This window comes from Notechis scutatus, chromosome 6 (genome assembly GCF_049901735.1).
Source record: "Notechis scutatus isolate UNSWTSFEM ecotype Mainland chromosome 6, rNotScu1.2, whole genome shotgun sequence".
Lineage (NCBI taxonomy): Eukaryota > Metazoa > Chordata > Lepidosauria > Squamata > Elapidae > Notechis > Notechis scutatus.
The window spans coordinates 11,163,896-11,176,038 of record NC_142014.1 but is presented as its reverse complement, the minus strand read 5'-3'; the positions used below and the strand labels follow the sequence as shown (position 1 = coordinate 11,176,038).

The window sequence follows — 12,143 nt, the reverse complement described above, 5'->3', positions numbered from 1 at the left end:
TAAACCAGAAACCAGGCTGAAAAATGAGGATGTGTCTCGTTTGAGAAGATGCCAAAGGGGACAAGAAGAACGACTCTGAACTGCAACAGAAGCTTTTTCAAGTTCATCACAATAAGTCTGTCTGAGACAAATTAGTTTCTCGAGCTTTTTAATAACAAAGAAGTTTTCTAATGTCATACTTCCTTGCTTGGAAGAAAACAAATGTTGAATAAGTTTATGAGTTCTTGTTGATAAAGGGAATAACAAATACATTTAATCTTATTAATTGATTCATTCATGAATCTTATTAATGCACTCTAATGAAAAAAAGAGTAAAAAACTATCAACTTAAAGCTGTTTGGAAATATATTCTTTAAAAACAATAAAACTGTACAACCAGCACGGGAGCAAATTCAGTGTTTCATGAATGGATGTTTGTTCTCTTGTTGAATCCTGAAAGTTCACCAACCCTTCTGAACTATATTTAAAACAGAAAGGCTGTAAGAAGAGCATCTATGAGAAGAAAAGGAAAATTTGTTCTGCTGGAAAAAAATTGTTAAATAAAACCATATTTATTTATATATATATAATTTTTATTATATATTTATGGTTTTATTACATTATGGTCATAATACATTTGCTCAAAGAATATTTCACAGAAATTCAGCCCTTCCAACAATTGTGCAATAGTACTATTGTTTTACAGGAAAGCTGAAATTTTTTTAAAAATTAGTGACACTACAATAGATAGATGCTACCTACAAAATTGGATAATATTCATTTCAGTGAGAAACAGAAACAAGTGAGTCATATTATGTATTTCAAGAGTGAAAATAAAGTTTTGAAATAAGTGCAATTAATTGTTAGTCTTCTGATTTCAGCAATTCAACATTAAGAAGCAAGGGAATTCCATCACCACTGCACTGAAATTATATTTCAGAAAAGCAACATGCAATGGAATTTCAGAATCACAAGAGCAGAATTTGTGAATTACTATGTCCCATGTCACAGGTCTTTCCTTAACAAAAAAAATATATTAGTCATGTTTTACACATTCTTTTAATCACAGACACTTATTGTTTTTTCTACAATTGGAATCAGGTTATGTAGGAATCTGAATCTAGATTTAATTCATTATTTTAAAAAGTAATCTTTGGCATATTTGATGCACCAGCTCATAATAACACTTATTATGGACCCCCAGATATTATTTTTATTCTAAAGTAATAAATCAGGTTCTAACATTTCAAAGGAATCTTTTAAATATCTCAGAAAATGAGATTTTAAGGTGAAAAACATTGATATTGAAATACCATTGCATTGTGTTTCCAGCTGGTTTGCAAATAAAAGACCGTTGTGGATTTTTAAGTAAAGTTTACCTTTGTAAACTTACCTGGGTCATCCAAAGGCATGTCAACAATAACTTGATCACTGTACTTTCCATACAGACCGTTAGCACAAACAGCAACTATTTGAAGAATGTAACTTGTATTGGGCAGCAGATTATTGAGAATTGCTCCCTGCAAGGATTTAAATTCATAAACCATATTTATTACTTTCTGTATTTCATATAAAGTTAACATATTTTATTTCTTTAGTCACAGAAAATTCCATCGACAAAAAAGGAATTTAAATTAACTTAATATAAAAATAAATATGCAATTTTAATCATTCCTACACTTCCACTCATCCATAGCTCATTATTTTAAGAAAGCAGTCGAAAACGAATTGTTAAGCATTGACTGAATAGCCACAATACAAGATTCTGTAAAGGTTTCCACAACCATCTAGTAGACTGTACTCTGTTCAAGACTGAAGTATATTTGTATGTGTCTAAGTATGTATGTTTAGAGTAGATATATGTATATTTATGTATTATATATTCAGTATATATTACTGGAGCTGTGATTTTTTTTCTCGTAATATTCAAGGGGAAATGGGTTTTTTTTAAAATGTTCCTCTTGGGACATTAACCATGGCTGCAAACTTAAACATATTTAAATTCAATTGTACAGGAACTTATGACCATAAGGGTGTGTGTGTGTGTATAGAATTTCCATTGCTAAGCAAGGAAGTGAAGCAAATAGCAGCATCTGTTAAATCAGGGGTCCCCAACCACTGGGCCCCGGACCGGTACCAGTCCGTGGAACATTTTCTACCGGGCCGCCGGTTTGCTGGGCGCCGCCATCTTGTTTTGATGAGAAAGTGCTTCCGGTGAGCTTTTCCGGTTGGAAAGCGGCGTTTGGGTCCTGAAGGAATCCTCACGCCTTAGTTTCATCGAAGGGGGGGGGCAGCTTCGAACAAAACTAAGGCGCGAGGATTCTTTCAGCACCCAAGGCAAGGCGAGCCGAGCAACTGTCCCAAGCCGTCCCGAAGCCCATCGATAAAGGTACAAAGGAGGAGTTGAAGGTGGCGGGAGAAGTGGGGACGGCTGGCTGGCTGGTCGCTCGGCTCGCCTTGCCATGCGCGTGCTGATGCCAGTACCAGGCCACGGATCATTTTGTGATGCCGGTACTGGGCCGCGGCACAAAAAAGGTTGGGGGCCACTGTGTTAAATGAATATGCAATCATTAAGTGAACCTGGCTTCCCCCATTGACTTTGCTCGTTGGAAACTGGTTGGGAAAGTTGCAAATAGCAATAGCAGTTATATACCACTTCACAATCCTTTTACAGCCCTCTCAAAGTGGCTTATAGATTCAGTATATTGCCCCCAACATCTGGGTCCTCATTTTACCCACCTCAGAAGGATGGAAGTCAACCTTGAGTCTGGTGGGATTTGAACTGCCAAATTGCAGTCAGCTGGCAGTCAGCAGAAGTAGCCTATAGTACTGCATTCTAACCACTGCGCCAATGCAGTGACCACATGACCTTCTGGTGCTGCAAGTGTCATCAATACATGCCAGTTTCCAAGTGACTCAATTTTGACAAGGCCATGGGGATGCTGAAATCAGGGTGAATGGGAGGACTGGCTGTAAGTCACTTTTTCAGTGCTACTCTAACGTCAAATTAATAGTTTCAAATCAGGGACTATCTGTACTGCATAGTTTATTTAACATCATTGCAATCAATTTCAAAATAGACAGTATTCATGTTAACATATGTGGACTCAGAGTGAGCAGCATGGTGGCCGAGTGGTGGAGCTCTCACGTTACAATCGTGGGGCTGTCAGTAGCAGCAGACATTTCTCTCCCTGGGCACAAAGTGAAAATACCTGCTGCAAATTCCACATAGGCATCAAAAAGGGTATCCAGCTAGTTAATGTTCAGCTTCATTCAGTCGCCCCTACTCTACCCCAATGCCAGGGGTTACAAGGTTGTTAAAAGACAATGAAAAAAAGCCGACTCAGCATACCACTTACACTATTGGTACGGGCTACAAGCACCAACTTTTCACTCTGCCAATTGCATTAAAGATACAGAGGATTGAGACTCGTAATTTCATATTCTCAATATTCTAAACCTATTCTGCTATAGGTTTTCCAGCTTTTAAAAAGCATCTCTGTAAAATGACCTCCAAAGCAATCTGTCAGATGGACTGGTAGACAAAAATGGGCAGCAAAGCTTCTTTTCTTAATATTCCTTAAGGTAACTTACCTAAGCTTTGGAGTGAGTCTATTCTCCATTATGTCCCACTCCATTATGTTATAGAGAATCCAGAGTTTTTAAAGTGTAGATGAAAAAGAAGAAGAATTTGGAAATTTGCCTCATGCCAATTTTAAACTTTTTAAATTTTATTTATTTGGGGACCAAGGATACTATCTCTAGCTAAGCCTTAGAGGATTTTGCATTAGAATATGATTCTATACAGCTGATTCACAGAGCAATTATTTTAAAACATTGCAACAACAAATTATAATATAATCAGATGATATTTTGGATACCATCCACATGGACATATAACATTAAAATGGGAGTATGCATCAAACATTTGGAGTTAAAAACTGCACTGAATTTCCATTAAGGCAAGTGATCAATATGAATTTGAATATCATTGGCTTAAATGATACGTGATCAGTACACCACTATTTGTCTTCCTTTGTGATAGTAAGTTGTTTCAGATGAGTAATTATTTTCAGATTTTTCTTGTTCTTTTGATAATATCTTTATTGTGAGAGATTTATGTATTTATTTATACAGGTTATGTGGCTGCCAACCTGCTGCAATGATCCTGGCTGGCTAAAATTAATAAAGCCAAAGGAACAGCCGATAGAACAATTAAAAAACATTCACAATAGCAATCGGTGTGCAGTGTACTAGAAGTCCAAGTCAATCCCTTCAATCTTGCAACAGATGGTCTATAAGCAAATAACCAACAACGTTCATGCTTGTGGGAAAAATCAAATCTTTGAAGGCTTTATAAAACACCAACAGGATCAGGGCCATCTGAATCTTGGAGGTGGGAGAGTTGCTACTCCACAGGTGCTAGGACAGAGAAAGCATGTCTGTTTAATAGATGAGACTTGGAGTGGGCCAACCTGTTCCATCTGGTGGATTTAGCAGAAACAATAAAAAAGGCTGTTCCACAAACAACTTGCTCTAAGGCAGGGTGTCCAACCTTGGCAACTTTAAGACTTGTGGACTTCAACTCCCAGAATTCCTCAGCCAGCTTTGCTGGCTGAGGAATCTGGGAGTTGAAGTCCACAAGTCTTAAAGTTGCCAAGGTTGGACACCCCTGCTCTAAGGCTTTATAGCAACCACCACCTGGATTTGCATTCAGAAGCTTACTGGGAGCAGTTCAGCACATGAAGCACTGTAGATTGGGCATTTCAAGCTGCTCCTAATGCCACAACCTGGATCAATTGCAGCTTCTAAATCAAGGGTCTTCCAACTTGGCAAGTTTAAGACTTGTGGACTTCAACTCCCAGAATTCCTGAGCTAGCATGACTGGAGGAGGAATTCTGGGAGTTGAAGTCAACAAGTCTTAAAGTTGTCAAGTTTGAAGACCCCTGTTCTAAATGTTCCTAAGGGAAGGCCGATGCAGAGCAGATTGTAATAATCTAAACAGAAGGGAACTAAAACCAGGGATGCCTATGAGTAAATACCGTAGATCAAAAAATGGGCATGATTAACCCTGCAATGAACCTTGAGTTGAAGAAAGAGCTCCAAACAGCATATCAACTCTGTTTCAGGAATGCAACTCCACTCAGAGTTAAAGATGGAAAATTTTCAGATCTGGAATTGTTCTCCAAACCCATAGCCATTGATATTGACAGGGTTGAGCCAAAGTTATTCCCTATCCAGATTCTCACAGTGATTCTCCAGACACTGACAAATTGCCAATTCAAGTAGTTCTTGATTTACAAGCATAATCTTGGTTGTTGAGTGAAGTGATCATTAAATGATATGTCACATAACTGTTTTGCTTAATAACTACAATCCCAGTATTCCTGGTTGTGGTTGTTAAGCGATCTTGTGAGTTGTTCAGTGGTTGGAGTCTGAGGTGAAGCATGTAGGAGTGCCTCAGGACAGTGGGGCAGGTCGTGTTGGGGCCTGGTGCAGGTAATAGCACCCTCCAGCACATGAAGCTTGGGCCTGCTTCCTGCCTCAACGTGCCCAGGAGACCCAGAAACCCAGGAAGCTCAAGCCAAAGCCCCCTCTAGAATCCTACCAAAGTTCATCAACAGGTGTGACCAGTGCTATTACAGTGCTGTAACCAGGTCTAAAATCTGGCTGAAAAGTGTCTAGATAATTAGCATGGAGACTTCAATCATTATCATTCCAAGCATTTAAGGCCCTGGTGGAACCATGCACCGGAGCCCAAGGCAAGACCAAGTTTCCTCTGAAATCCAATAAGAATCCATCCAGTGCTGGAGTAGACTATTTAACTAGGTCCTATCTTCCTGCAGTGGAGCAGTCACAGATTACTCCAAGACAAATAGGGAGAGATGTGTGTGTCCATGTCATGGCACTAAAAGTTACATCACTGTGTTCCATATCTTGTCACCACAGACCTGAATTAAAAACCAAATCTAACACTGTGAGTTAGGCTACAGATAAACATGGCTGCCACGATGAACATATATATTCCTGGTTCGTTTCTAAATCCATATCCATGGATGGAAGGCTGATTTTCACTCGTACCATAAGCCTCCACTACTAACCCACTTGCAGATTCCAATAGATAGGCAGATTACTACCAGCATGTGCCTGTGGGGATGATATATTAGTCTCCTCACCAGCCCAATTTCATCAACAGGGTCCCAGTGCCAATTATTTCTGTGGCAATGAGGTTTTTAAAATAACAATATTCACACAATCCCTGAAATGACTTAGTAAAGGAATGATTGTAAGGAATGGTAATGGCTTTAGGGTACTGAATGAGGTGAAACCAACTTGGTAAACACTGTCATAACAAATATCCTGCTGAAACACTTTAAATTCAAGCTTATACTAATCATATAGATAGAGATAGATAGGTAGGTAGGTAGATAGATAGGTAGATAGGTAGATAGATAGAGATAGATGGATGGATAGATAGATAGATAGGTAGATAGATAGATAGATGGATGGATGGGTGGATGGATGGATAGATAGACAGATAGAGATAGATGGATGGATAGGTAGGTAGGTAGGTAGGTAGGTAGGTAGATAGATAGATAGATAGATAGATAGATAGATAGATAGAGATGGATGGATGGATAGATAGGTAGGTAGGTAGATAGATAGATAGATAGATAGATAGATAGATAGATAGATAGATAGATAGATAGATAGATTCATTCACTGGAACATATTCCCAGCTCTATATAAAACCTTCACAGAAAACCTTTTAAATGGTCATTTACCAAGTCCTGATAACCATCTGTTAGAAATTCATGCTTTGTCTGGTCTTCTCCTTCCAACTGTTGGTAAAAAACAGCAAATTTTTCTATCATTGTGTCATATACAACTCGTGGCCTTTCCCAGGTAACAAGAAGACTGGTATAGTTCTTTGGATCGGCTTGAACATTTTCTGGTTCTAAGCTGCAAACTTAAAAAAAGAAAAGGTGGTTTACAAGTTATAGCAACTATGTATTAAAAAAAAAACAATTACAAGATAAACCTAGAGAAAAATTCATAGATTAGCTTTCATCCAAAAAATAAATCTAATTTTTAATTAAGCAATATATAGCTCTCCTCCCCAAAAGATTTGAGTACTGCACTCCATAATCCTTACTAGAATTGTTACTAGAGATGTTAGCCTCATTTTTTAGTTTTCTGACTGTAATATATCTCTTTATATGTTATGAGTTCTTACATAAACATTTTAGAAGCACATGTTAACTTGTTAAATTTATGTCCTTCTTAAAAAAATAGGAATTGAATAAATATGATGAGGAAATAAATAAAACATGTACTATTGCTGTGATATGAAGAATATCCAAGGAATTGGATATTCCTCATATCAAGGAATTGAAATGAATAATTGATATGATCATCTCTGTTTCAAATATATAATACTATCACCCTGGTATTTTTTTTAAGATTGGAGATTTAATCTGGAAATCTGTTCTCATTTTAAGATGGAAGAACTTGAATGATGTATCAGATGACGAGAGGGGTTTTGGTTTTTGAAAAAAACAACAGTGGTCATTCTGTATCCAATTAAGTATAGAATTGCTGTGAATGCTTGGATAATTTGGGTGCAATGAAAACACGTTCTGTGGTATTGTGGTAAAAATCAATGATTTCCCACAGGCCAGAAAAGCTAAACTGTCTTTAATTAGATTTAAACTAGTTCAATGCAGCCACCTTAAAATATAAATTGGCTTAAATTCAGATAAAAAAAGCCCTAACTCATTTATTGTGATGTCACCATTGCCCAATCAATTTTCATTAAATTGATTTCACTTAAGTTTTTTAATGTGTTTTTCTCTAAATATTATTTCAGAATTTATCTTTTGAACACAAGGGGGCACTCACTACTCAGTATAGTTTTCCAACATTAAACCTGCATAATGAAATAAATTTTAAATTGGTATTTTTCCCATTTTATCAAATTGAAGTTTAATAACACAATCTTATTTAATGTGTGACCATTTAAAGCTTCTTTTAGAATAAAAATAAATAAACAGATACTGTATTCATGACCATTTGCCTGATTTTGTTACATATTCCTTTGTTAGACTGAGCAGATACTCAGCCCTGGATTTATCCAGTGAGCAAAAAGCCTTCATTCAATTGTATTAATTGCTTTTTGGCTTTTGACAAAGCTCATGCACAGTGTGGTTGGATCATACTAAAACAACAAATTATGGAATTTATGTGGGTGAGTTGTGTGATGGTATCATCAACTACCACGGGCTTATATACTTGTGTTAGATCTCAGGGTGTGAATATAAAATTGTGGCATTTGTAAGATGCCATTACCACAAATAGATGATATTTATTTTACATCCACACTTTTTGCTGTGAACGGGACCTCATTTATTTCGTACCTCATTTAAATAAGGTGAAGGTAATATGAACAGTCTTTTCTTATTTGGTGTTTTCCAGATGTGCTAACAGTCCCAAGGTATCTAGAAGACATTAGCCTGATGTAAAGGCATGTACTTATGTGTGCATCCCCAGGCCTATGTTGATATAGCTTCAGAAGCTATTCACTGCATGACAGCTGATCAGGCTGGACAAATTTTCAAGTTTTGGCAAGGTTGAATTTATTTACCAATTTATTTTTTTCTCCTTGCTCCATGCCCCACAGCTAATCAGCACAAGAGATAATTGTCTTAAAACTTTCTGCATATGGACAGTTGAATAAGTTGTTTGCCTTAGGAGCAATTCACTGTGGTAAAAATTATGCTTAAGCCCACAATTCTAACAAAGAAAGTACCTGCTTCATGAATTTCTTCCTGCCCAGTGTATGATGAAAATACTTGGCCGGAAAACTTATGCTGTTGATCTCTAAAATTATTTTGTAGATAGTCCATTAGCATCACATAACCAGATTGCTGCATGGTTAGAACATCACAAAACACTGACAGCTGGAAAAAGAAAAGAGATGGAAACACTGAAGTAATTTATTAAAGAAGTACATTTTTGAAAAGCCACATTCAGATAATGAAGAAACATGTATTACTCTAAATGCTATGTTGCCTGATTCTTCCTATATAATCTTTTTGTTTAGCAGAACATTAGTTATTTTGAACTAGAGAGTTGATAAACTCTATGGACAAACATTTTAAAAAAATATAAATTTGAATCTTTCTAGACAAATATATTAAGGTTGCTGACTTCATTATTAAATTCTTTCCATACCTTCCATTCCAACTGACTTTTTTCTTTTGTCACTATAGTTCTAAAGAAACTCCAGTGTATTGTGCAGGGATTTTCACTTTGATGCCACCCCCATTTCATTTTAATCTTCAAACAATTTTTTAAAAGAACCTCATTTTGTCATTCTTTTTGTCAATAAAAGCATTCAGATGTACACCAAAATGGCATTTTAAACCACAGTAGAAATAAAAGGTGGTACATGAGAGAAGAAAAAGAAAAGACATGAAGTAGCATGCTGTAAAGTTTCAAGTTCATTCTGCGTCTTAACAAAATACTTGTTATTAGTCAACATTGTTACAGATACAGTTCATACTATCATAAAGTCAGTTTGTAGGTACAGATAACATTCTAATCACCAACAAGTAAATATATTTTGTCGGTTCGGAAAAGAACATGCTTTTCCTAAAGTTGGTATAGATATAGATACCACAACTATTTATTTCTTGAGGAAACACTTTCCTTGTTTCACTCTAATCATGTAGATTTGTAGACTGATGCTGGCTACATATAATTTTTCTTTACCATTAGAATCATCTCTTTCATTCAGACATGTATAAATCACCTGGTTTTCTGAAATGTTAACAGTGTCTTTGAATACAATCCATTCAACTGTTTCTGAGCATGGAGGAGTTGACAAAGATCCATTGTAAGTATAATATTTGTCTGTTGAATTTGGCAAAAGATTCAACAAAATGAAAGGTTCCAGTTCATTTTTCTTCCCTGCAAAATATAAAGAAGTTCCCATGATGATATTTTAAAATCCAAATTGCATGGTGTAGAAATGGGGTAGCTAGATGTAGGCATGGGTCTGTCTAGGTTAGAATTCAAGACTGAATTGGCTTCAAGATTATTCAAAATCAATATAAATAAGAAAACCTGTGGTTTGCATTGTCCCTAAGAGATAATTTACATCTCACAGAGCCCTAGAATGCCAGGGCCAAAATTTGGGGGATAAAGGTTGCCTTAAACTTTGTAATGGTGCCAGGCTCCCTTAATATCTTTCAAATTTTTCTAAGTCTACCATGAAGGTACCTGTTAGGAATATAAGTCATCTAACAGGTATTTGGGTTAGAAATATATAAACCAGGATAAACATTTTAGTACTATATCTTTAAGGGAATGCAAGAGCATGCAATTGGGTGTGGTTTCTCAAACAGCCATAAGATGGAGCCAGAAACCTGGGTTGTTTAGTCTTAGTCTGAGTCTCAGAAGAAAGTGTGTCTGAGTGGGTATCTCTGTTTCCTTCTGTTGGAAAGTATTGCCGTTGCTCCATTTCTTCTAATTGACTGATATTACTGGATTTAATGTAAGTCTGATACTGAACTGTTTTTGACACTGGAATTTGATATTTGGATTATCCCTGGATTGAAAAACTGACTGATTTATCTGTGAATGATTTTTGGACTGCTTATTTTGGACTTTGCTTAAACCTTTCTGGAAGTAAAAACCTACATTTACTGTACAGTGTATCTGTGTACTGTGTGTGTATTATTCAAACACTACTCTCAAATATGTCTCCCTGTATGCGCTCATTCTCCTAACAGGGAATTACCTCAACAGTACCTAATTTTTCAAATGAGGATAAATGGAAGGGTTTATGGGCAAAACCAGTGCTTTAAGTCTGTGAAAGGAAACCAAATTAAAGCACCCCTATTACATAGATTCATGTATGATAGATTGTTAATCAGTGCCCTCTAGCCATGGACTAAAATGTTCAGTAATCCATGCACCCAGGCAAGTCCCTTTTCAAGCTTGGTTGCTCAGTTTTGCTCCTCCTACAGGCTCTGGAATCTCTCTGCGCCTGCTGATATTTTCCTGCCATACCTGAATAGCTGCAGTTTTAGTATAAGTATCAGAAATAAAGAAAAAAAAGAACTATTAGATTAAGATACCAGTTGAAGGGAAAAATTAGGGGTGGAGGTTCTTTCTTTAATGGTCATGAGCTCCCTGAAATATCTCATTAGCTTATGCTAGAAAACAACGCTAGACTACACGGTCTTTTTCTTTAATCCAGGAGAGTAACTCTTAAAATGAGTGTATGTATCTATTTAATTAATCAAAGCCTCCTTTAAATTGTCATGCTGGGAATCTGGTATTTGTAGACGCTCCTAAATTCCCTGAGCCTGTGATTGTCTCCAGTGGATCTCTCATAAACAATAGAAGTGATTACAGTTCACCAGCTCTGTCATCTACCTTGTGAAGTACAGAAAGTGTACCATTACTACAAAACATTTTCCATCATGGTGGCACAGTTTCCTTTTGGGTAGAAAAAGGGATGCAGTTCTCTTCTCCATGCCTCTGTGCTTCTTCTTGCCAAACAGAACACAGAAGCGCAGAGATCTCTCGGACATGGAAATGCTTGAAGGACCCATTTCAGGAAGGGTGAGGTGGTACTCGTACAGCATTGTTTCAATGCCTTAAATCTGTTCTTCACTGGAGTTGCTGAATAACATGCCATGACGATATCTTACTGAGAGTAATGCATTATATTTGCTCTGTGTTTTATTTCAAAACCCAGATCCCTCAAATAAACCATTTGCTATAGCCACTCTCTTGATACATATTCTTCTAATCCATAATATTTAAACCAAATATAAAGGAGGCTATTACAGCTTATTTGAGTGCAATTTACATTATTCCTGGCTTAAATGCTAATGAAACCCTTTGACTATTTTTTCTGAACACGCTTAGACTAAGGTCTGAGGGAGCCGCCAAGACTAGTAAAACCTCCTTTGAGATGAACCTGACTCCAGATGATCTCACATATCTTATAGAAATAGTTTGTCATTAACTTCTGATTTTGTTGAATGTTGTTGCTTTTTTTAAATCATCACTATAACTCATAACTGTTGGATTACAGTTCCTAATAAATTCCAAGTCAAATATTGAGTTTCAATCCTGCACTAATGTCC

General features: G+C 36.6%; 1 protein-coding gene across 4 annotated transcripts in view; it reads right to left on the bottom strand.

Moving 5' to 3' along the window:
- Positions 1-12,143, bottom strand: part of PTPRZ1 (protein tyrosine phosphatase receptor type Z1) — a 106,397-nt gene that overhangs the window by 37,645 nt on the left and 56,609 nt on the right. For 3 of the 4 annotated variants that reach the window (XM_087969357.1, XM_087969358.1, XM_087969359.1), the window contains exons 7-10: positions 9,794-9,951; positions 8,789-8,939; positions 6,765-6,949; positions 1,373-1,499 (exon numbers count right to left, since the gene is read on the bottom strand). In XM_087969357.1, the coding sequence (XP_087825483.1) occupies positions 1,373-1,499; positions 6,765-6,949; positions 8,789-8,939; positions 9,794-9,951 (621 nt within the window). The remainder of the gene's footprint in view (positions 1-1,372; positions 1,500-6,764; positions 6,950-8,788; positions 8,940-9,793; positions 9,952-12,143) is intronic. The other variant, XM_087969360.1, reaches the window with a different exon arrangement.